This window comes from Simochromis diagramma, unplaced genomic scaffold (genome assembly GCF_900408965.1).
Source record: "Simochromis diagramma unplaced genomic scaffold, fSimDia1.1 OVJJ01000565.1, whole genome shotgun sequence".
Classification (NCBI taxonomy): Eukaryota; Metazoa; Chordata; class Actinopteri; order Cichliformes; family Cichlidae; genus Simochromis; species Simochromis diagramma.
In genome coordinates, this window is record NW_024387304.1 from 131,430 (window position 1) to 155,587 (window position 24,158).

The following is a 24,158-nucleotide window of genomic DNA, read 5'->3' on the forward strand; positions in this document are numbered from 1 at the left end:
GACAGTTCTCAGATCGTCCATAAATGTTCGACGCCATGTGGTCTTTGGTCGGCCTTGCTTTCGCTTGCCAGTGCCTGGACGCCATGTCATGGCAATCTTAGCTGGGCGATGAGGGGGTAGGCGTAAAATATGTCCCGCAAAGCAAAAGCGCCTTTCTGCAACAGTAAGAAATAAAAGTGAACATAAAGAAGGTAACAGAAATACATAACAACACATAAACACTGAGCATGATCAAAAAGAAAGACTTTTACAATGTAGCTGACAAATGGAGACTATGGTTTAGATTGTATATCAAACCAACCGAGGGGTCAAAGTACCCATTAATATAAAGTTTATCAAATGAAATGACAGCTTTCATTTTCTTATCAAGGTACAGGGAAAAGGCATTTGCACTGTTCCAGAATGTTCCAGAATTTCAGAATGGGAATTGATCATTTATCCAACATTGTTCCTTTTTTCTTTTCCTTGTTTTTTCACCAACTCCTGGTGTTTAAAATGTTAGACTTTTGCAATAATTGGGCTCGGGATCTTTCAGTCTTTTTTGGGTTTGCAGTGGATTCAGTCAAATGTAACCTTGGAGGCTGTATTGGGTGAGATCTTAAGATCAAGTCATTTAAAATGCTCTCATGTGCATGAGAGCATGAGGGTGGGAATGGATGTTTGTGTCTGTGTGTGCCTGTATGTCTGTGTCTATATGTCAGGTCGGGTATCAGACGCCACCTCTCTGGGGACATCTCAGGCCCTCCAAGGTTTGGAGGCCTATCTCCCCCCACCACCACTTCCCCTGCCAGTGGCGGACTCCCTCAGACATCAGTGCGTTGGTGGTTCTTTGTGTCTGGGGATAGGCGTCCAGGTACACACCGGCTCACTCCCTGGCGGCCGCTTATCGGGGCCTGGAGCCTGGGGCTCGCTCGGGCCACTTCGGAGGTGGGGTGCCCCCGGCCTCTCGGCCTGGGGCTCGGTCACTCAGGCACAGCTGGCTGCCGGCGGAGCTCACGGGCGCGTCACTGCAACCCCCCCCTGGCTTCTGCTCCGCGGCTGCTGAGTGAGCCCTCATCTGGGACTCTCCTCAGCTCTTACTGGGACAGTGGCGCGGCTGCCCCTCTGTTGGTCTTCCTTGGTCTCTTGTGTTCTGGGGGCCTCTGGATGTCTGGAGTTTTGATCTCCTCCATACCTGCTTCATGCCCTGGAGGACGGGGCTGTGGCCCCCCCACACCCTCTAGCAGATCATTACATGAAGGAACCTTTTTAAAAACAAGCGCGTCCATGCTCACAGGTGTACACACGGGTGATCACACACACAAACTACACCCTTTTTGGCTCCTACCTCAAAGCACACTGTGTTCTGTTGATCTTATGTGCTGCACAATAATGTGTAATATTTAGTATTTACTGTCATATTCCCATATATCATTGTGATGTTGTTTATTCTATTACTCTTGTTCTCTTCTGCTTGTTTTCTTTTTTCTTTCTCAACAGGTGAAATTAGAAAAAATAAAAAATAAAAAATAAAATAAAATGCTCTCATGTTCGATAGAAGAGTGATGGCAGGATTCCACGATATCAGAGAAGACGAGATTGTCTCTCACTGAGCAAATTGGTAGATCAAGAACCATTTGTTTAAATTGTGTCTTTGGATGCTGTGGTTATTTTGTCTGTGGGAGTTTTGACCAAAGCTTCTAACTGTTTGTTGTCTTCAGTTACAGTCAGTATTTGCTTATGACAAATGTTTTATTTCTTGGAATTCTTTGAGTAGCAACTTGAAAACAGGGATTCTTGCGTTTAGAGTTTTCAGGTTCTTGTCGATGGATAAAAGAATATCACTGACCTCTGAAGAAAAGTTTGATGGTTCTGTCTGAGTGGGTGAACTGGTAGATGAGTCTGATGAACCAGGTGTTTTGAAGAGAGAGTGGAGCTTGTTGTAACTCTGTGTCCTTTTTTCTTGCCCCGTGTGGGGAGTTGGTCATCACACCCAACAATATATTGTTCCAGTTTGTCCAGTTTGAAGAAGTAGCAGGAGAAAACAATGATCTTCTTTAACAGTTATTTTGTTAAATGAATTTATTCTGTTGTACTCAGTAACTGTTTATGTCTAGCAACACACCAGGTCTTGTGGGAACAGCAATCAGAAAGCTTTGTGTCATGTGTCAATGTGTGGCTGCACCCACATGCAGACACCCAGGCAGGACTGAACTCAGAACGGCTTTATTGCTGCAGCTCGAGGAGCAAAATAAAAAAAAAGACTAAACAGGATTTAAGCACTCACTGGTTAAAAAGCTGCTGAACAGGGAACACACGGGGAAAGTATGACGACGATTTGACAAAGACCAGAGGGAGATGCAGGCAGTAACCACACAGGAAGGAATCAGGGCAGAGAGGAAACACCTGGGGAACATGGCTGAACGGAATCTAACTGACAAGGGACGGGAAGCAAAACTGAACATAATGCACACGGGACAAGAGACTATCAAACTAAGACAGGAAACATAACAAACTCAGAGACTCAGGCTCGAGACACAAACTGGAAACAGCAACAAAGTAACAGAACACAAACACATGACTGAAAGAGGACACAAAAGCTTAAACAACTAACTAGGAGACAGAGCACAAGGAAAGAGAGACATGGAGACATGACAGGAACCAAAGATGAAGGTAATTAGATATCACTAACTGAGAACACAGAAAAAACTAATAGACCACAGACTATGAACCTAATATGGAACTGTAAGCTATCAGACCAGAGGTAACATGGAGGGTGACATGAGAGGGGACTAAAACTGTTACAAACCAATGACTAAGAATATAAATAACAAAACTCAGAAGCAGAAATGAGAATGACATTAAACTATGAAGGCTAAATGTCAGAGCTAGAGCCTAACTTATTTCAAGCTGAAAATATAAATCCAAAGTCACTAAAGTCAGAATACATAACCTAAAAAGCTCCTAACAGGTAGCTGTAGCTCATGCTTGGTGAATAAACTGAATTTTATCCTCAAAATATTTCATGTGGTTTGGGTGAGAAACTGCTTTCAGGGAGGAGGACACATGGCACCTGTTCACGTTCACGTTTTTAAAGTATTATTCAGACAGTTAGGAAAATTAGAATTGTTGGTCCAGGCTGATGTGACCATCTCAGAACAGCAGATCTTACAGGAGGGTGTGATGTCTACTGCTGAGGACGGATGCACTGTAGAACGTGACACACTGAGGAAGTGCACATAATAAAAATGAAAATTTCAAAACCACGGCACGTCATGGTCGGTGCCAAAAATGTTTCATTTCCCATCCGTCCTTCATTGCATTTTTTTCATTGCTGTGATTATTTATCAGAAATGTTTTTCAAGGGCCTTGGCATATGTTAAGAAGTATCTGCCCAGCAGTGATCGAACTGTGATTGACCACATGTTTTGGAAGGTCCTTAATAAATGAACTCATCATTTAAAAATGCACCTTGTATTTAATCTGGTTATGTTTGTCAAATATAAACATTTGTTCAAATGAACATGTATTTGTGACAAATATGCAACAAAATAAGAAATTAGGAAGGTGACAAAGACTTTGTCACAGCACTGTACCAATGCATGGTGTCATGGTGGCAGAAATGTGATTCCTTTGTTGTTTTTCAAATATTTGTGCACTTAAACTGAAAAACTTACAAAAACAAAACAAACAAAAAACACATCAAGCTGGAGGTGAAAATGTGCCAAACCCAAACTTATTGTGTTTTATCTCTTATAGCTGGTGTAAAAATCATTATGAAAACTTCAGTGCTTCATCATAAAGTCCTTACAATACTTGTTTCATATATAATAGCATCAGCACAGAAGGAATATCAAACGTTGTACAGTTCTCAGGGGATGGAGTGTGTGTTTGTTTGTGCCCAGGTCACTGCAGGGTCATTTCTGTCTGATGCTCACTAATTACGCTCTTTGCATTCTCCTGTTTTCACCCAAGGCCAGACTCAGGCCATTAGAGTTTGTATTAGTTTTCATCAGGACCAGAAAAATCCTCTTTTTTATGGCCTGATATACACACTAACCAGCATACCAGATAAAGTCTTGTCAGTAGATGGCTAACTGACAGCTCTATCAGATCAAAATGTGAAGAGTAGGAACCGTGTCATATGGCATCATGTCTTTTACCTGCTAACGTGGCAGTTATCTGTAAGTGGACGTGCCAAATATCCTCCGGCATGATACCCCGACTAGTAAGCACTTAAACATAGCAGAAAGTGCTTGTGTGAATGGGTGAATGTGCATAAAGTGCTTGGAGTGCTCCTGGAGAGTAGAAAAGCGCTATATAGGAATCAGTCCATTTACCATTCAAGTTGATAAATGGACCAAGTTTTCTTGAAAGTGTCTTTTTCCAAACAGCTTCCATGGTACTTCTTGTAATACTCCACCTGGGGCTTTATGTTACTTCTTGTTCATTAAAGGTCAGCGTGTGGTAGATGCAGTCTGCTTCCATTAGCAGAGCAAGGCTAAGTTGAAAAATTCCAAAATATAAATCAAGCTGTCTTGTATGAGATCTGAATGATTTCTTGATGATTGGAACAACAATAAATGCCAGAATGATGAAGAATGATGCTCAGTTTCACATGACTCTCCGCCTTTCAGGAAGTTCATCAACCTCCGTAGTACTGCGATTGTTCAGCAGCAAAAGGAAAACGTTTTTCTGGCTTTAATGATTAACAAGCATTTCAGCCTGTTGTTTGTTAAAGCATTTCTAGCAGCAGCATTTTATTATGCAGAGCGCAAGAAGCTAAAAAACGGATTAAAGCCCCGCCTTAGCTTTAAATGAAATGTTGCATTTTAAAAAATGAATGTGTTCTGTTCTTCACAACTTCCTGCTACTGCCTGATCAAAAAAGCATAGTTTGTCACAGCAGGCTGAAAACACAGCAACAAATCAATCAGCTGTCCAGTGAAATATGACAGTCATGCAATTAAAACAACATAGCCTCCAAAGAGAACAAGTTTAGCTCTCTTCGGAGGCTAATTTTGACATAACTTTACTAAACACCGTCTTGGTAGTGGGATTAAACAATGTTCACTCCTGGCCATGAACATGCTCTTAGCTTTAATTGCTTCTCCATTTCTCATATTGATCCTTATTATAGAGCAGTTATTTATGCAGAAATTCGAAATAGTACTTGTTCAACTATCAGAGGATATTTTTCTTCCTATCTTTTTCTTTTCTGTGTTTGTTCCTTTAATGTAAAAATGTGAGGATGCAATTATTGTTTTCACTACCCAATCAGCACCTAACCCAGACATAAGTTGTTTTTTATTATTTGCTCCAAGAACATTTTTCAATGTCAAAACATGAGTACTCTTAACAGCATGGGGTCAAGGGTTATGATTACTTAGCCCTCACAGGATTTAACCTTCTGGCCTGATGAAGAGCACTCAAACTTGAAGCCAACTGCAGTGTAAATGTATTTTGTAAATAAAAAGGGCATTTACTCTAATGCAATGCTACTAAGCTCAGAGTGAGAAAAGGCAAAACACAAGTTTTCATAGTCATGTCACCTTTAAACCACTGACAAAGCTAGATTTGAAATGTAATAATAACATTTATTATATGAGAGAACATTTCTTGTTTTTGCCTTTCAATAAACCGGTTGACATATTATTAAATTAGCAACACTGAATTTCCAATTTTGCTTTTAGTGTTACTTTCATTAAAACCTTTGTGCAGTCTGACCAACTGAGAGTCAACAATCAACCCAGTTACCAGGTGGCGGTTTATTCAAATCGTGACACTGTTTTCATGACACATAAAGCATTACTTAGCTCCCGAGACATTTTGACACCACAACGTGGACACGTCGTCATCTGCCGTGACGACATTACATTTACAACAATAAACTGTAAGAGAAAGACGGAGAAACAGAAGAGATCTTCACATACACCTGGTCCTGTAACCACAGATACTCTGTAATATCAGACACAATGGCTGTTTGTATCCTTCCAGAGGTCACATTGCACATAAATATTTTTCCTTAAATAAAGCAAACACCTCAAGACCCTGTGTGTGAATCTGTGTATGTGTTTGTAATTTTGTGTAATTCTGTGTGTGGGAGTCGCACACGTCCTGGTATGATCTGGTAGAACATAACTCAGCGGTCTGCGCAGATGGACCACTCGTTCATTCCACCACACCGAGTCCAACAGATGACCTTTCACGGACATCAAACATGACCACTGACAAAGCAGTCTGTGGTTCGTTTGTGGACCTTAAGTTAGAATATAAAGTGGGATTTTGCTGATTGATGGTGTGTGTGTGTGTGTGTGTGTGTGTGTGTGTGTGTGTGTGTGTGTGTGTGTGTGTGTGTGTTAATCCTAAATTACAGCAAACTGTCATTGCCTTCGCGTCACACCTGAACAGAGCCTTACGCAGCGTCTCTGTATAGCTACTGTTTGTGAGGGAAGCCTCGACAACCTTAGGAAGCCAGGCCGACTCCCGTTTCAGTTCTCCTGGACGCTCTCTCCTATTCGCAGTTCGACGGCCGAGCTTGAGAAAGGAAGGAGTGCTGTCAACCTGCGACAGGAGACATTGAGGCAGAGACGGACTACTGCTTCAGTTCCAGAGCCCAGACATGCTGAGGCCATCCCGTCCGGCCCTTACTTTTCTTATCGCCCGCTGACGAGGAGGACGACGAGGAGTTGGAGGACGAAGTCTTCGAGATCTCCACCTGTAAAAACATGAAATTTATCCTTATTATTTTATTTATTGATACATCTACTCTTTCTTTCGATGCGCAATACTTCAGACTACTACTACAATACCGAACGCACCTAAATTTTATTGATGTCTTGAATGTCTTAAATTGTAGGTAGCCTGTGTCACTGTGTAAAATAATGACAACGATGAGAAATACCCCAGCTACTGTGTACCACGCCGGGACAGTGTGTTAACGAATGGGTGGAATAGCCACTGTTAACATGAATAAAATAAAATAAAATAAAATAAAATAAATACATTTGAATAGGAATTCATATTTATTTTTTATTTTTGTTTTTTCCAACTAAGCTTGCGTTTTCAAAAGCCCCAAACGCTGCCCGTAATGACGTATTAGGCCTGATCAAAATAAGTTAGAATATATATATTCAGAGTACAACAGCAATATAGTAAACAGAAGAGCAGTTAGAAGAATAGACTTTGCTATGTTGGTAAAAATAAATAAATAAATAAATAACTACGTTCGCGCAAATGCAGGCACAAAGTGGGGAACAACAGAGAGAAACTTTCGTTTCGAGGTTTCGTTCATCCCTTACCCAGGCCTTAGGGTCTTTGTTGTCTGTTTTTCTTTAACAACGACGACAATAATAATAATAATAATAATAATAATAATAATAATAATAGACCTCCTTAACAGGCCAAATGAGATAATCATTTTTAATGAATGAACGACGTCTATGTAATTGGGATACTGTACATGTCAGGGGAAAGAATCCAGTGCGAATCATAAATTGACTCTATCTGTAGCAATGAGCGCTGACGACTCCTCAGTCCGGCTTAATGTTTTCCCTCTTACATCAAACTCCATAAAAACGCGACACTACGCTTTGAGCGAAGACAGCCTGCTCTAATTCTGCAGCGGTAAACCACTCTGCAGCTTTAGTACACACATAATCCACCAACCCCGATCCATCCTACACAAGAGGGGAAAAGAAACAAAGTAACTAGTTCTGAACTCGAGTGATTACCTGAAGCCGTGGCGTTCAGACCTTTTTGAACGGCTTTAAAACGCCACGCAGAGAATATAAAGTACAAGTCAAAGAGGACAGGCCACCTGCAAACCCCCGAGCTGAAATAGAGGAAGTGATTTTATTCTTCAGGCAAAGTCACAAATTTTAATATGCAACTATGACTATGAATTTTTATATTAGATAAGTAAAAAAAAAGAGAATTCGTATTTCCAAATAGCAAAACTTACGCTAACAAAACATCAGAATTTGTCTCCAACTCTGAGTTTAGGGGGACTCTGGTTAGACAAAGAAGTACTTATTGGCAAATATTGCGTTTTGTTTACGAAATATTTTGTTTATGCTCTGTGTGTGTGTGTGTGTGTGTGTGTGTGTGTGTGTGTGTGTGTGTGTGTGTGTGTGTGTGTGTGTGTGTGTGTGTGTGTGTGTGTGTCATACAATGACCTAATACGTGAAAGCAAAGGCCTGAAAAAAGTTAATCCAGCATCCAGGAATTTTATTGTTAACAGACTATATCCTTGAAACTAGCGAAACACAAACTGAACTGGAAAAAAACCTTCTGTGAATTGCGTTATATCCAGACCTTAATTCCCTATTTTACGCACTGCAATGTAAACTTACAAAACAACAACAACAAAACTGAGTTTATTTCCTCGAGACCGGCCACTCACCCCTCCCCCTTATTTGCAAACTTAGAGGTCTGTCCTCTTAAGGACGCTTTAAGTTGTCCTCTGGGTTTCCCACTTTATTATTAATGGAAGACCAGGCTGAGGAACAGAAGCGCCATTATGTTAGTTCACTGATGTGATGCTTCTTCTTATTAATTATTTTGCGGATTTTTTTTAAAACGAATTAATGGATTCTGTTGACACGTAGGATATAATTTTATTCAGCTGTAGTGTCTCTGTTGGGCTGTGAAAATGTGCATTCAGCCCAAGCCAGGAGTCTCATGAGAGAGCTGACATGAGTTATGAACTGGACTGCATTCTCTTTTTGAAATATGAGGGAAAAAAGAAAGCTCTCTGGCTTCAATTATGCACCACACTTCCTATAGACAATAGACAGGAAATTATTATTCTCCTCCAGTCTCTGCTGTGGTATTGTTTGTCTGCTGAACAAACAATACCACACATGGCCATCATCCACACTCATCTTCTCTGCAGGACAAAGCTCAGTGGTCACTATAAGAAAGGCAACTTGTTGTGCTGATAATATTTATTCTGACAGAAATAAGCATTATAAACAAAATGCAGAAGCATGAACCAGTGACATAAGCTATGACCATATAAATATAAATACGATGGCCTCCGTTTGATATTACTATGTTTTGGCCAGATAAATGCTAGTGTGTGTGGGGGTCAGCTGAATGCAAAAGGCAGGTAAAAATCCGTTGAAATGGAATTTCAACTGTTGGATTGGCCAAACAAATAAATAGCAAACAACTACACAGCCCTCTAAAGCTGGAGCCATGGCTTACACATTACACATCTGGCAGTGCAGCCAGAGCTAAAAGTACAAAAAGTGACCAAAAGTACATAGCGTTACTGGCTGTAAGGATGATAGTGTTCCAGGCATAATAGTGGTCGGTCTGTATGGCAGCACCTGGCCCTCCTGGCTCCAAACCGTCAGAGAATGGCAGCCAGCTTTCTGTAGACTTATTTCATGTATTTGTAATCTTTTTGTATGTTTATGATGATATATGTTTTTGCTTGAGTGATCCGTGCAAAAGAAGTCATGTGGCTATTACAAAAATAGGGAAACACTCTTCAATTTTACTATTTGCTCTCAGTTTATTGGCTATTTCAGCAGCCCATCTCCAAATAAATGTTGCTCTCTGATTACCCCCCATTTGTGTACTGTGTAATTCTAGCACACCATAAGCCCGTGCTGCTGTTTCCCCTTTCCCCTACCACAGTAGATTTTGGCTTGGTCTCTGCCTGTTCCCCACCCCACTCACTCATCACAGCACCGTAGACACTGTTTTGGATGTCTAAATGTCTACACACTTATACAGTAGTATAAGTATCACGTCTGCGTGGATAAGGGATGCGTCTTAATGCTGGAATTTAAATTCAGTGCAAATTAATATACACCGAGCTGATAACAGCTCTATCTATCCTCTGCTTGCCCGCCAGTCCATTAGTTTTCATTCAATATGCAAAATATTCGCGGCTTGTTGGTGAATCTCGGTCAAATTGCAGCAGACAATTGCTTAAAACTTTATTTACGGTGCCACTACTGTTGTTGTTAACTGAATGTATCACTATTATTGTAGAGAACATTAAATCTAATAGCCGTAAAATATAGTAACTATGTGCTGATGCCGCTATATGAATAGGCTGCTGTGGAAAAAACATATGGGCACTCGTGCAAAAGCAAAAAGTACAATTTTAAATGTGTCGATTTTACTTCACATCATGTAAAACAACCCGCAGTTAGATACGAAAAGATGCCCCGTATTCTATAAATTCCAGACTATTCGGAAGTTAATTTTACACAATTTTTTATTTTGTGGAAAGTAAACGGCGTGACTCAGTGTTTTAAAAGAACTATGAACCTTCAGTAAATCCCACGATGCACAAAATGAATGTTTATTGTCTCCTGTCAGACGCTGCCTACCAACAACGTGTTTAAATGTCTCCTTCAATGATTCATCTTTGTCAAATAAATCGATATGAAATAATTCAGTGTTAGGAGTGAATCAAATTTGTGAATTTGGGTAATTTGTTGAGTCGAATAAAAATAAACTCATTTAATTCGTCTTAAATATAAGGTCACCATTGGAAATGATTTATCCATTTGGTTTGTAAAAAAGAGTGTCTTGCTTTGCCAGATATACAGTAGAGAATTCTAAATCTGTAATTGCCTGTAATTATAATCCGATTTTAAACTGTTGTTACTTTTCTTCGAAAGTAACTCTAAATTCATCCTGCCCACTCCAGCGTTAGAACCTTCCTTTAATAATTCCTTTACTAATGAACCAGCTACCCAGAGACAATACTATATGTGTACTGTTTGCGTTAAGCGATTATTATAATGAATACCTTTTAACCTCATTTTCACAACAAATAGTGGCCGTAGAGCACATCTTACCGCCTCTCTTTTCCGCCGTTCTTCCCGAGCCTCCGTCTTTTTTAGCTCGGCCTTGAAAGCCTGGGTGTCTCCGTGTTGTTCGTCCTTGTCTAGGATGTCCATTAAGTAAGAGATGTAGCTGGTGGCCAAGCGCAGCGTCTTGATCTTGGACAGCTTGGTGTCGGCCGGGACGTTAGGGATACATTCCCTCAGCTCCGCGAAAGCTGAGTTAATGCTCTGGGTCCGCCGCCTTTCCTTGCGATTGGCCGTTGGTCTTCGCTTCACGGTCCGAGGATGAGTGTGGTGATGATGGTGCATACCGACCGTGGTTCCGTTCATCGAGATGGTGCCGGGTCCTGGAACTAACCCTCCAGGGCCATAGTAGTGGTGATGGTGTGGGTCCAGTCCGACGGCTGACCCACTGCCGCTGTTGCCATGGTACTCCGGGCTGTAGCCGGGCGCAAGGCTATACTCTGTAGGTGACATATCCGCGTGACTTATCAACCAGCTTGTGAAGTACGGTGGAGCACCGGTGTCTTCGTGACACCGACCGGCCGCCGCCGCATGCAGCGAATAGTGGTGGCTGTCGTGATGGTGCATGACCGGGTGGTGAGGGAAGCCCGAGACAAGACTCATAGTGACACACAAAAATACGCACTCGGGCACGCGTGAGCGCCCCCCCACCCCCCCCACACACACACACACACACACACACACACACACACACACACACACACACACACACACACACACACACACACACACAGCGCGCACGAACAAGTCCTTGTCAGATGCTGCAGCAGCAATCGCACCTTCGTTAGTCAGCAGCGCTCAGAGTAGATGTCTGCATCCTCAGTTGATTCCCCGCGGTCGAAGCCAATCGCTTCCGACCATAAGGGTCGGTATTCCGTGCGACAGTACACCGGACCCGTCCTAGCGACCTGTCGCGAGGCCTCTCAGTTGTGTTGAAACGACTCCTCCTAAGACATTTTCCTCATTTATCTTCTCTTTAAAAAGTCACAGCAGAACTTTTTAGGTCTCTTCTTTTACTGGCCACTCAGTGCGTATTCCTCTTCTTCACCCCCCACCCCACCCTGCACGCCATTTAATCTTTCTCGAGACAGTTGTCAGCTGTCAGGCTCAGGGCAGTTTGGCAATGCAAGACTGGTCTGTTCAGGCACAGGGTCACAAGTGGCTAGTTGATACTGAACTATTCTAAAGCCAGCTTGTCGGTGAGAGAGAGGGAGAGTGGGGTTCATTCACCACGTCATCTTCACTACCGGGGAGGAGAAACTGATTTCACTGCCTCAGTCAACCAATGGCGAGCCTCCGCCCCTTGCTCTGGCCCCGTCTGCAGGCTCTGTTTACTTCACTTTTATGTCAGTGGGTCTGCTAAGTAGATATGCTGGCATACACAGATGCGCGCGCGCGGTTTACGTTCACGCGTGCAGAAACCACTCCAAAGTCAAGAATACAGCGATGCTGATCCAGTTCTTGTTTCTGTTATCAAGAGTAAGGCTGCGATATGCAGACGAGATAGCCCAAAGTCTATGGACCATATATGCATTTTAATTCACTATTTAGACTGTTAATGCATTTAAAGCGTATTTAAGGGAACATGTCAGCAGTGACAGCACGCTGAAAGTCTCTGCTGCTGACATCAGATTAAGAGGCCTCTACTATTCTTTAATATGGTTTTGGGGGTGTACGAGACTAGCTTCATAGGTCCTGTTTATAAAAATAATAATAATAATTTTGAACATGATTGGTGTTCATGTTCATACTAGTTTTAATTCAATTACGCAGCATATTATAGTGAATCTAGACGAGTTAAAGTATCTTTCATCTCCTTTGAATTCAAATTTATTCCAACACTCAGCAACACTAAGCGTTCGGGAGTAGCTGCTTACAGCCTATATTTCTGACAGAGCTCATTTGAGTTGTGTATTCGTAGTTTTATAATACGACGCAGCGCATGATTCGGCTAACGAAGCAGCGGTCCGCATATCCACATATGCATATAAATCTCAACATTATAGTTTTGTGTAGGTTTTATTCAGGTCTGTATTTATTAAAGCAGGAAACATTGCACCCACATTTTGGTTGCAAGTGTTTAAAAATTTCAGTCCTCACTGTTTACTGAAAATGTATTTATTTATATATTTATTTCTTTATTACGCAAATAACCGTTTTTTTTATCGTATATGAATAAAACGTTAACGCGATATAGTTAAATTTAAACACACTGAAATGCATTTAAGTTCATATTTTTTCAGATCTATAATTAAAGAAATTCATTTCGTTTACCGAACCACTGAAGGTCTCAATATTATTATTATTAATTAAGTAAGTAATTAATTAATTAACAGTAATCTCTTAATGTATCTCATTGTAAATAAACAGCCGGTAAAATATCAGGGCGAGGTGACTGTGACTGGACCCAAAGACGCGGCCTTTCCCAAAGAATACAAATGGAAAGATCAATAAAAAACAAAGTCCCTCTTTTTTGGTTGTGAGTTGGGCTCTACGAGGTCCACATCTTTATTAATTCTCTTTATTTGCCAGCGAAGTTCAGAGTCATCAATGAATCTGAACTTCGCTGCCGTTCATCAATCATTTAAAGAAAACGCTATATACAACATCTGAATATGTACACGCAATTTACCGCTATTTTTTAAATAGTTATTTATTTATTTACTTTATCTGAAGAGAGACAGTGGGGGTGGGGGCTTTGTGTGTGCGTTCAGTACTCAAGGCTGTGGAAATGCGTGAAATAAACACCTGAAATAAAATGAACTGGTTAACTGGGTGGGGCTACTGTCAAATGATTAATTTAAAATACTTGGAAAATCTTGCTGGCAATATAAATTTGGAAGCAACTTGATATAATTGTAAGATTGTAACTGTAAGATCTCTAACAACATTTTCAAGACCTGCAACATCTCACTCAAGGACTGCGATGCAGACACATACACATCATTGAAATCCACTGACTTCATGCGTGTGTGCCTGAATGCTTAAACGTTAACCTCCACTAGACCACTACTTACTTAGTTGAAGTAAGGTCGTTGTTAATGATTTCTGGCGCTGTAAAATGAAATGTTTTGGGGTCCCAGCAACACAGTAAGAAAATAGCAGCGGCACTGCGCAGCAACATGTTGCAGTGAAGGTCTTTTCCTTCTTTGTGATAAAGTAAACAGACACAAGAAGGAAAAGAACTGTGTGTGTCTAATATGCATATAACACACTAGCACACTCTTTTTTTTGACAGTCGCGATTCGATACTGTTGCTCAGGTTCATTTCACGAGTGTGAACAATGGCTGTGAAATTAGGAGTTGCCCATGCTTGCTTCCTGGCAACCTCATAAAATGGAAAACGCTGAGTTGTGACAATAACTTTCCTTATTTAACCCAAACTATGACCTTTCATAAATGTAACCAAGCAGTTGAACCAATGAGCCTGAGAAAACTAAATTCCATTTGAGAAAAACATAAAAACGATGACACATTTAAAGAGTTTTTAAAAACAGAATTTCTAAAAACACAGCTATTGCTCCATTGATTTGACTTTCATGGAGGTAATTCCATCTATATGACACTTTAAGGGCAAGTTTGTAGTTTATTTCAACGTTCAGTAAGTTTTGCTTATCAGTTTAGCGTTTTATAGTTTTTATTAGTTTCTTTGTAAAGCCAGTCATTTACAGTCTAGCATAACTTTTCATTTCCCCAACTCTTTACAACAGCGTTGGAGAGAAAGCCATACAGGATAAAAATGATGTGTTCTGGTGGCAGAGACGAGGTTTTAGAGGCTAAACAGGAATCAGTGTTGGCGATGGGGCTATAAGACTGGACAACTTGGGAAACACTGTAATATGTTTGCTGTAGTCTTTCCTGTCAGCAGCGTAGCAACAGGTGTGCCATTTGGTATGTGAAATGGAGTGTTACAATGTTTCCAGTCTTACTGTGCAAATGAGTTGAAAGTGCAAATGTTGTATGAAGGATTTGATCGTTTGATTCTGATTATATGAAACTATTATTAATGGTAACAAAAGTGTAATTTTATAAAAAGATACTTCAAACTAATGTCTGCTTCAGAGTAAAAGATCTTTGCCAACGGTTGTATCTCTGCTAGACTGTGCAGAAGACAGAGTTAAGGAGAAAATGGGGGTTGCAGAATGTGCAGAGGAATTCTCTGTGAGGAAGGCATATGATTTATATTTGTTTAAGTGCTGAATGGAGCTGATTCTGTGTGTGTGCGTGTGTGCGTGAATGTGTGCGTGTGCATCGTCCTGCTCTGTGTAATCCATCTATGTGAATGGGAGCTGTTGCAGTAATTTAGATCAGTTTGTCTCCTGATAATGATACATAATTAGACTGTAGGTCAGTCGGTCAGACTCCTGATCTCTCCCTCTCTATACATCCTTCTCTCTCTCTCTCTTTCACACACAGACACATGCAACCATGCACACATGCACACATCTATCCCCCTATATGCCCTCTTCTCTGATCTTAGTCATTCCTCCTTTGTATAAATAAATCTGACAGAGTAGCAGGGTTATGTGTCTGTGTGTGAAAGAAAGAGAGCGAGGTGGAGGCAGGGAGGGGGAAGGGGCAGAGAGGAAGACGGAGAGAGAGTAAAGCTATGTGTGTGTGTCAGGCTGATGATGTGCAGGTACATTCCAGAGCAGCGGAAGTTCCTTTTCAGAGTAAAGTGTTGTTGTTACCTGGGCTCACACCTACATGCAGTTCTGTAGGTAACCGTGTGCTGAGCTTTGCACAGATGAATATAATGTTGTGGTACAACAACATGAATTCTCGTTTAAAATTAATAGGACAAAAATGCAAATTTCATAACAAGACAGACTCACACAGCTGCTAATGAAAATAAAGACATCTTTATTTAATCGAGATATATTTAGATGCATATTTTAGACGTGATTTTCTAAAATCTTAGCTGTGTAACAATACATTTTCAAATTATTGTTAATATGATTAAAACTGGCTTAAAGCTTTAACTTGACAGACTGACCAAAAATATTGTATATTGTATTATTTTTTTTATTTTTTAGCCACAGTTAACTTTTCAGCATCTCTTAGACAATCAAGCAAAGGCCTTTTTTGGAGACAAGGAGACTATTTCTTAATTCTTCAGTGGTCTGATGATTTAAAGTATTTACATTTGAAACCCAAAACATCCAAATTCACTCTCAGTGCCAGTGAAACAGACCATCCTTAAGGTGCAACAAATAAACAAGTCCACGCGAGAACATTCAACCAAACAAGGATTATGCTTTTTAAGAGGTTGACACACTGTTGAAGTGGACCATAAAGAGAAGACTTCACACAGAAAATCCTCCCCATGTTGTCAGCGCCATAGAGAACAAAGAGATGGTTAATCTAAAGGATTACAGGTTTTGTAAAACTGCACAGGTTGAAACTGTGAAAAGGACGTGATATGAAAACAGAGCAGGGGCATTCTCAGTCATGTGAGAAAACAGCAAAAAACACCGTGATACACTTTTTACGTACACTCACATGGTCAATAAATAAATAAATAAATAAATAAATAAATAAATAACAGGGTCTTGTTTGATAGGTAGGCAGAGATGCGAATCACCACATCAATAGATTGATAATAATCACTAACATATGTGTAACCTTTGTCTCCCTGTATCTTTAAAAATAAAAAGGTAGTTAGTCTTTGAGGCACCTGCTACTTTGTTTTTAAAGAACTGCTTTTACACTTCTCCTGTGGATCAGCTGTGGTGATAAATATCATCCTCGATGTCCCAGCTCTGGGACTAGCATCGACTGCCTCATCTTAGACTTCAAATCCAAAAGACACCGAGCCATTGAACTTGTGATGAGCATACTTTAGATCCAAGCATCATCTTTTTGCAGATTTGTTGCTGAAACATAATCAGAAAGTAATTTGAAAACAATACAAAAAGTTACAAAGGAAGTGTAAAAGAATTGGTCTGGTGTGGGATTTAGGTGACAGGGACTAGTAGCCCCTGCCTCATAACTAGGACTTTGCTATATAATTTCACAACCTACCACCAGACTGTGTTGAAGCCATGTATTGCTTTCATACAAACTATTAAGCAATAAATACAAATTCTTTCCTTTAATTTTTTTTAGAAAGTATTTAAAACCACATTTAAAAATGTGTTGTTGTAGCCACTTTATCAAATATTCATTTTTTTACTGTCATGCTTACTGTCACTACTAGTTCTTTTACACTAGCTGGCTCAAAACTTAGACTTACAAATATTAGCATTAATATTAACATTAGCACGAATAAAATTGTATATATTATATTACATATAGATACTTTGGCAGAACACCCACCTGCTTGGTAAACTGAAGCATTTTTTTCAGCTTGCATAGTAATATTATGAATGAAAGTATTTTAACCCTTACTAGTAATATCTTCAGTCAGCCCTTTAAACAAACCAAACTGCTGGTGAATACACATTTACCACTCTACTACGCTACCTGCCTACTGGTAAGCTACTGATATACTAAAACAACTATTTTAAACATCAACTTTATGGTAGACATCCAAATATAAAAGTAAGTAAGTAAAGAATAAATTAACATATGCGCAATATTTATTTACCTGTTACAAAGTTGCATAAATGTTAGTAGAAACTTGGAAAGATCTATCTAATGTTCTATAAACCAATGAATTAACCTTATTAAGTACTAAAGTCTACTTACCATTTCAAACCAGTTATTACAAAGTGTTACTAAATATTATCTTATACTGTTTTAGAATAAATTATTTTAAATACCAGCTACTTGCTATTGAAGACTGCATGCACTAATGCTGCATGTTAGTCACAAGCTTCAAGTAATCCCATGTGCTTCATTTATTACTCTTGCTATAGAGGAATACTGTTCCAACAGTTAGAAAGTCTGAAATCACCACCGCTAGAAAACAGCTACAATTAAGAGAAAAATGCAAACAGTGCCATGATTAATGGATCACATCAGCTGTGTGCAGGTAATTAGGTGGTCATTAAGAAGTAGTCCAAACTACGCTTTCAGTTTTCATAAGTTGGTGTGTTCCCACATTTTACTGAGCACACACACACACACACACACACACACACACACACACACACACACACACACACACACACGCACACACACACGCGCGCAGACACACACTCAAACACACACACACACACACACGCGCAGACACACACACACACACGCGCAGACACACACTCAAACACACACACACACACGCGCGCAGACACACACGCAAACACACACGCGCGCAGACACACACGCAAACACACACACTGTATGTTTTATCATATTTTCCTAAACTCAAATAATCAGTCACGTAGTTTGTACACGTGTGTGTGTGTGTGTGTGTGTGTGTGTGTGTGTGTGTGTGTGTGTGTGTGTGTGTGTGTGTGTGTGTGTGTGTGAGGTTTTATATTGTTGACAAACAGGGGCCTCAGTGTGTTGGTAATCCTATCTTTCAGTTCTGGCTCAGCGCTAATCCAAATACACATTTAAGTGTTTTTATTTAAAATTACAAAGGAGCTCTGTAAGCCAGATTTTTCTTGATTTGATACAATATCCTTATTAAACATAGGCTAATCCAATCATGCAAGTACATGTAAACATTTACTGTTATAGCTGTCAGAGTACTGCATTCATGCAGGTGGAAACCATAACATGAGATAAACCAGGTGCAATGGATGGATTGATTAACAGAACTAACTATAAGATATAAGAACAAGATTTATTGGAAAATTTCATTGGATTAGGCACCAAAGACGTCTTTAACACTGATTTTGTGTTTTTATGAGTTATTACAGTTTTTTACAGACGCTAGGACACATGTCTCAATACTTAGGTCACGTTTGCAAAACTCCTCACACAGTGAGCACAACAGAAGTCTATGTGGGCTAAACTGAGGACCAGTTATCATTGTTTTGGCACAAAATGCATTCAATGACTACATCTCTCAAATTTCATGAATTATCTTCTCACTCAGACACAACAACTGCCAAAAATCTTTGTATGTACAGGACATTTTGCATGTGCTTACATACTGTTTTCAAAACTGTTAAACTTATGGCCAAAACAATAACACAATGCAAAACTTAAAAAGACAGCAAAATGCAACAGCAATATTTTATTGAAACATATTTTAAATCTAAAAATGCAGTTTAACCAGCCACAGCTGATTCTCATTGTAGATGAACATCTACACAGGTGTTACTCCTTCAATTTTTCAACTCCTTCAATTCTGGCAGCCAGAAGATTCTTTCCTAGGTGTGTTGCCCTAGATGACATAAGATGTGATGTGGATGGGAACCTGTGGCCAAATGGAGAAGACCGAGTAGAATAGCATTACTATTGTATGTGTATCAGTGGATGGTGTGTATACAGATTCTTGTATTTTGGGATTACTTAGTGCAAAAAAAATAAAAAAAACATAAACAAATATTAACAAATTCTGCATGATGTCTGATTCATTCCAGTAACATATATTGAAATTATAAACAGAGATGTGTCCTTGTTTTACACAAGGAAACACTGTGTAATGCTACATGTTGTTAGTGTTTTTTAGGTCATTGTTTTGTGGGTGACAAAGTGTGTTTGTCGGCTGTCAACCTTTGCTAGTGTTCTGGAAGAATGAGTTTATTTGAGACCTGAATGAAGTGTTTTGGTAGTTGTAGTGCATTTTGAATGTGAAATGAACTGCTTTGCCAAGCTGACGGTCAGTTAGGAGGATTGTGTGAAGAGTTTTGCAAAAGTGACCTAAGTATTGAGAAATGTGTCCTAGCATCTGTAAAAAACTGTAATTAACCAAGTTTACAAATCAGTTCATAGACTTCAGTGATACATTCTGCACTTTATTTTTTTGTGTGAAAACCAGTTCACTCTTTTCTCTGATCTGTTTGTTTTACAGGGTGAAGTGGTCACCGGTCTTTAAATTAGGACATGGAGATTACATAGTCTATAGTTGATGGTGTGTTCCCAAACGCCCTCTGTGGTCATCTGTCTTAATGGCAAAGCTCTAACATAGTTTCCACTCTAATGTGAAGGAGATGTAAGAAGAGACAGCCAGCAAGGTTCTATTCCTGTCAAAAGGGAATTCTTGGATGTGTCTTTCTGATATTGTAGGGTGTAATATTATATATAATAGGCAATGAAAGACCTATTTAATATTGTAGAAAAACTCAAATAAAACCTTTTCCAACACCTTCCCCCTGGTAGGCGCTACAGGGCACACCAAAACAAGCAGAGATCTGTACAGCTTCTCTCCAAAGCCCACTTAGGACAGTCACATAGAGTTTGTACTTAAAACATCTGCTGCTGAATCAAGGCAAGCTGTGTATACAGTCTTATACAAACAAACAAACATAGATAGATAGATAGATAGATAGATAGATAGATAGATAGATAGATAGATAGATAGATAGATAGATAGATAGATAGATAGATAGATAGATAGATAGATTGATCGATCTGAGGTTTGAGTAGTGGATGAACTCTCCTTTCCAGCACACTGGTATAGACTTTCCCAGGGAGGCTGAGGAGTGTGATCCCCCTGTAGTTGAAACACACCCTCCGGTCAACCCTTCTAAAAGATGGGGACCACCACCCTGGTCTGGCAGTCCAGAGGTACCACCCCTGATCTCCATGCAACATTGTAGAGGTGTGTAAACCCTACAACATACAGAGCCTTCAGGAGCCACCCCAGGTGCTCTGCCAGCAAGGAGTTGTTTACGTGACCTCGCACCCAGACATAGGTGAGTCGTCCCCCTCCTCCCCAGACTCTCCTTCTTCCACGGAAGATGAGCTAGTGGCATTAAGAAGGTCCTCGAAGTATTCCTTCCACCGCACAACAATGTTCTCAGTCGAAGTCAGCAGCGCTCCACCCGCTCTATACACAGTGCAGGTAGAGCACTGCTTTCCCCTCCTAAGTCGCCTGATGGTTTGCAAGAATCTCTTCGAGGCAGTCCAAAAGTCTTTTTCCGTGGACTCTCTGAACTTCTCCCACTCTGGAGTTTTTCTGCTTGGCCTGTCGGTAACTATCAGCTGCCTCCGAAGTCCCATAGGCTAACCAAGCCTGATAGGACTCCTTCTTCATCCTAGTGACTCCCTTCAACTCAGCTGTCCACCATGTGGTTCGGGGGTTACCACCAGGCTCCTTCCCCAGCAGAAGGGTGACAGTCAATCACCCAATTGCTTACCTTTGTAGCCGGAGGTCGATCTGCTGCCGCCCTGACCGCCACCAGGCACACGTTGCACCCAACCCTTATGGTGCCTCCAGCAGGTGGTGGGCCTGCAGGAGGTTGGGTCCATGTCACTTTTTCGGGCTGTGCCCACCCAGACCACATGGACTAAGGCCCAGCCACCAGACGTTCACCCTCAGGCACCCTCCACGGGCCTGGCCCCAGGGCGGGGCCCCAGTAACCCTATCCCGGGCAGCGTAAACTCTTCCCTTGATTGTATATTCATAGGGGTCTTTTGAATCGCTCTTTGTCTGGTCCCTCAACCAGGACCAATTTGCAATGGGAGACCTTCAGGCAACATAGTTCTTTGGATCCCTGAGACACAAAAAGTCCTCCACCACGATAAGGTAGCGATTCACGAAGGGGACTAACAACTCATCCATTCCTTATTTATTCTGGCATGTTTGCAACATAAATATGGATTATATGTTATTTGGTTCTGTGTCATCTTGTCAGAATTGTCTCTTGTCTACTCTGCTGTGTACGCTGAGAGCAAAGAAATAACCAGAGCCCAATAAAGATGATTCTGATTCTGATTAATTGACTGTTGCAAGAACCTACAAAGCAACCAGAGTGCTAGATCTTAAAATCTCCAGTGTCAACTTATCCTTAGGTCTTATAATGAGTTCCAACAGAGGACAAGTAGGATAAGTGCAGTAGGAAAATGTTCTAAGGAAATATATGCTAAATAAAACTGGTCTTCCCCCTAGACCAGAGAATTATGACCCTTTAGTGGGTTAGCCCACGAAGGGTTTCCATGTCACCCACTGAGAAGTTTCATTTTTCACTCAGAATCCACAGAGAGACCCCTGTACTTTGAGTTTAAATGCATATAGAATGTATGGGATTTTCATGTGCACTGATAGTTGATGTAAAAGACAAACAAGTCTACAATATTAATATTAAATGGGATGTATAATTCTCATGGGGGGATATCAGAGATATCTGAAAGTAACATGAATCCTTCATCCAGGCAAAGTTGGGCATCGTATCATAATTTAAACACTAATCTACTAATCTGCAGTGGTTTATATACTCTATGTACTACATACTGACTACTAATTCAGTTAGTGAAGGGAAATGCAGTGAATAATATTCTTGATTGGTCATACAGCACCGCTAATCATTTCTGTGCTTTGGAAATTGTCTGTAATCCACCACAGAATTAAATAAACTCTGTTTTGCATTTTCTTTGTAACTGTACTGGTGTCTGACCTACAAGCCTATCTAAAACTCTTCAGCATGTTTATGTTTCACAGCAGATTTTCCAAAGCCAGAGCCAGGAGTACTCTGCAAACACTTGTGAAGAGAGTGAGGCTGCATTCAGACAGACAACACTGCGCATAAAGACCCAGCAGTCTTTCTCATCTGAAAGCAGTGAATGGCCTGTATCAAATGAGGGTGCCAACTCAGAGAGGTGTAGCAAGAATAATAATTGTGTACACGGTAATAACTGAAAGTGTATGTGTCAAAAAAAAACAACCCAAGGCAACAGAAAAAACAGAATCAGATTGTACACATGCTCGTTTCCAGCTCCCACATAAATTTGTACACAGTAACAGGCCTAATATTCCACTCTCTATTTGCCAGCATCTGATCACAATTTGTTGGTGCAAAACACCTCATAAAGAAGAAAAAAAGTAAATGTTTAAACACTTGTTCACTCCAACCACTTTATATTTACATTGCACCATGCAGTTGCATTATGCTCCAAAGGTGAAGATGGCAGATAAAGTAAATACAGAAAGCAAAGTGAGTTGCTGGTGCTACTAAACTATATAAAAACTAACGTTTTATTTATTGATATCTTAATAGTATAAGAACATAGTTCTAATATATGAAAACTCCTGATGCTCTGCTCTGCATGTTTAATGCTTTTTTATCGCCACCATCTTTCTACAACAGATGATAATATTATTATTGGTGACTCTGGGTTATCTGAAGTGAAAAGCACCTGCCAAACTATAGCATTACCCTTTGAAGCATATAAACCAGACATCTTTGCATTAGAAGATTTAATTAACCATCACATCTGACTCATCTGTGTGTTAATGAGGTTACTCTTGCTGTGCTACATGCATAAATGTGTGGTTACACTTGTTTCTCCCCCCCCCCCCCCCCCCCCCTTTTTTTAACGTGAGCCTGTAGGTCTCATTTATTAAAGTTACATATTTTCCCTTCAGAGTCCCATTATTTATGCTAAAATGTCTGCCTGATTGCAGGTATTAATGGGGCTCAGTACACATATATAAAGAAAAGAAAACAGAAAAGAAACAAAGGAGATTTTTAAAAACAAAGACATGTGATGTTGCTCTGTGTACACAGGTGTTTTCACTCTATACTGATCTCTGTGTAGAAATCTAACTACAAACTTGAAACAGATCAAACCCAAGTTTTTAGCTATCAATCTGTCAATCCTTTCTGTGTCCGGGCCGGGTGAGGTTTGAAACAGATCAAACCCCCTCTCTGTGAATCACTACCTTATCGTGGTGGAGGGGTTTGTGTGTCCCAGGGATCCAATGGGCTATGTTGTCTGGGGGCTTTTGACCCCTGGTAGGGTCTCCCATGGCAAATTGGTCCTGGGTGAGGGACCAGACAAAGAGCGATTCAGAAGACCCTTATGATGAAAACATTGAGGGAACAGTTCACCCTGCCCAGGATAGGGTTACCGGCTCCGGGGCGGGGACTCGGAGGGCGAGCGTCTGGTGGCCGGGCCTTAGTCCATGGGGCCCGGCCAGGCACAGCCCAAAAAGGGGACATTGGCCCATCCTCCCGCAGGCCCAACACCTGCAGGAGGCACTGTAGGGGTCAGGTGCATTGTGTGCCGGGCGGCGGCCAGGAGTGGAGGCCCTGGCGGACTGATCCCTGGCTACCAAGACTGGCAATTGGGACATGGAATGTCACCTCTCTGGGGAAGGAGCCTGAGTTAGTGCGTGAGGTTGAGAGGTACTGGCTAGATATAGTCGGACTCACCTCTACGCATGGCTTGGGCTCTGGAACCAGTCTCCTGGAGAGGGGCTGGACTCTGTCTCAGTCTGGAGTTGCCCTTGGTGAGAGGCAGCTTGCTGCAGCTTGCCGGCTTGCTGCCGGTACGTTGGGGATCT

General features: G+C 40.8%; 1 protein-coding gene across 1 annotated transcript; it reads right to left on the reverse strand.

Moving 5' to 3' along the window:
* Nucleotides 1-1,470: 1,470 nt before the first annotated feature.
* Nucleotides 1,471-12,018, reverse strand: hand2 (heart and neural crest derivatives expressed 2). Its single transcript, XM_040004317.1, has 2 exons — nt 10,805-12,018; nt 1,471-6,696 (listed from the first exon to the last, which is right to left on the reverse strand). The coding sequence occupies exons 1-2, from the start codon at nt 11,417-11,419 to the stop codon at nt 6,574-6,576; spliced, it is 738 nt and encodes a 245-aa protein (XP_039860251.1). The 5' UTR covers nt 11,420-12,018; the 3' UTR covers nt 1,471-6,573.
* Nucleotides 12,019-24,158: the final 12,140 nt, after the last annotated feature.

Coding starts and splice junctions, on each gene's coding strand:
- hand2 (XM_040004317.1), bottom strand. CDS start 11,419: ATGAGTCTTGTCTCGGGCTTCCCTCACCACCCGGTCATGCACCATCAC. Junction 6,697..10,804: donor AACGGCGGAAAAGAGAGGCG/GTAAGATGTGCT, acceptor ATGTTTTTACAG/GTGGAGATCTCGAAGACTTC.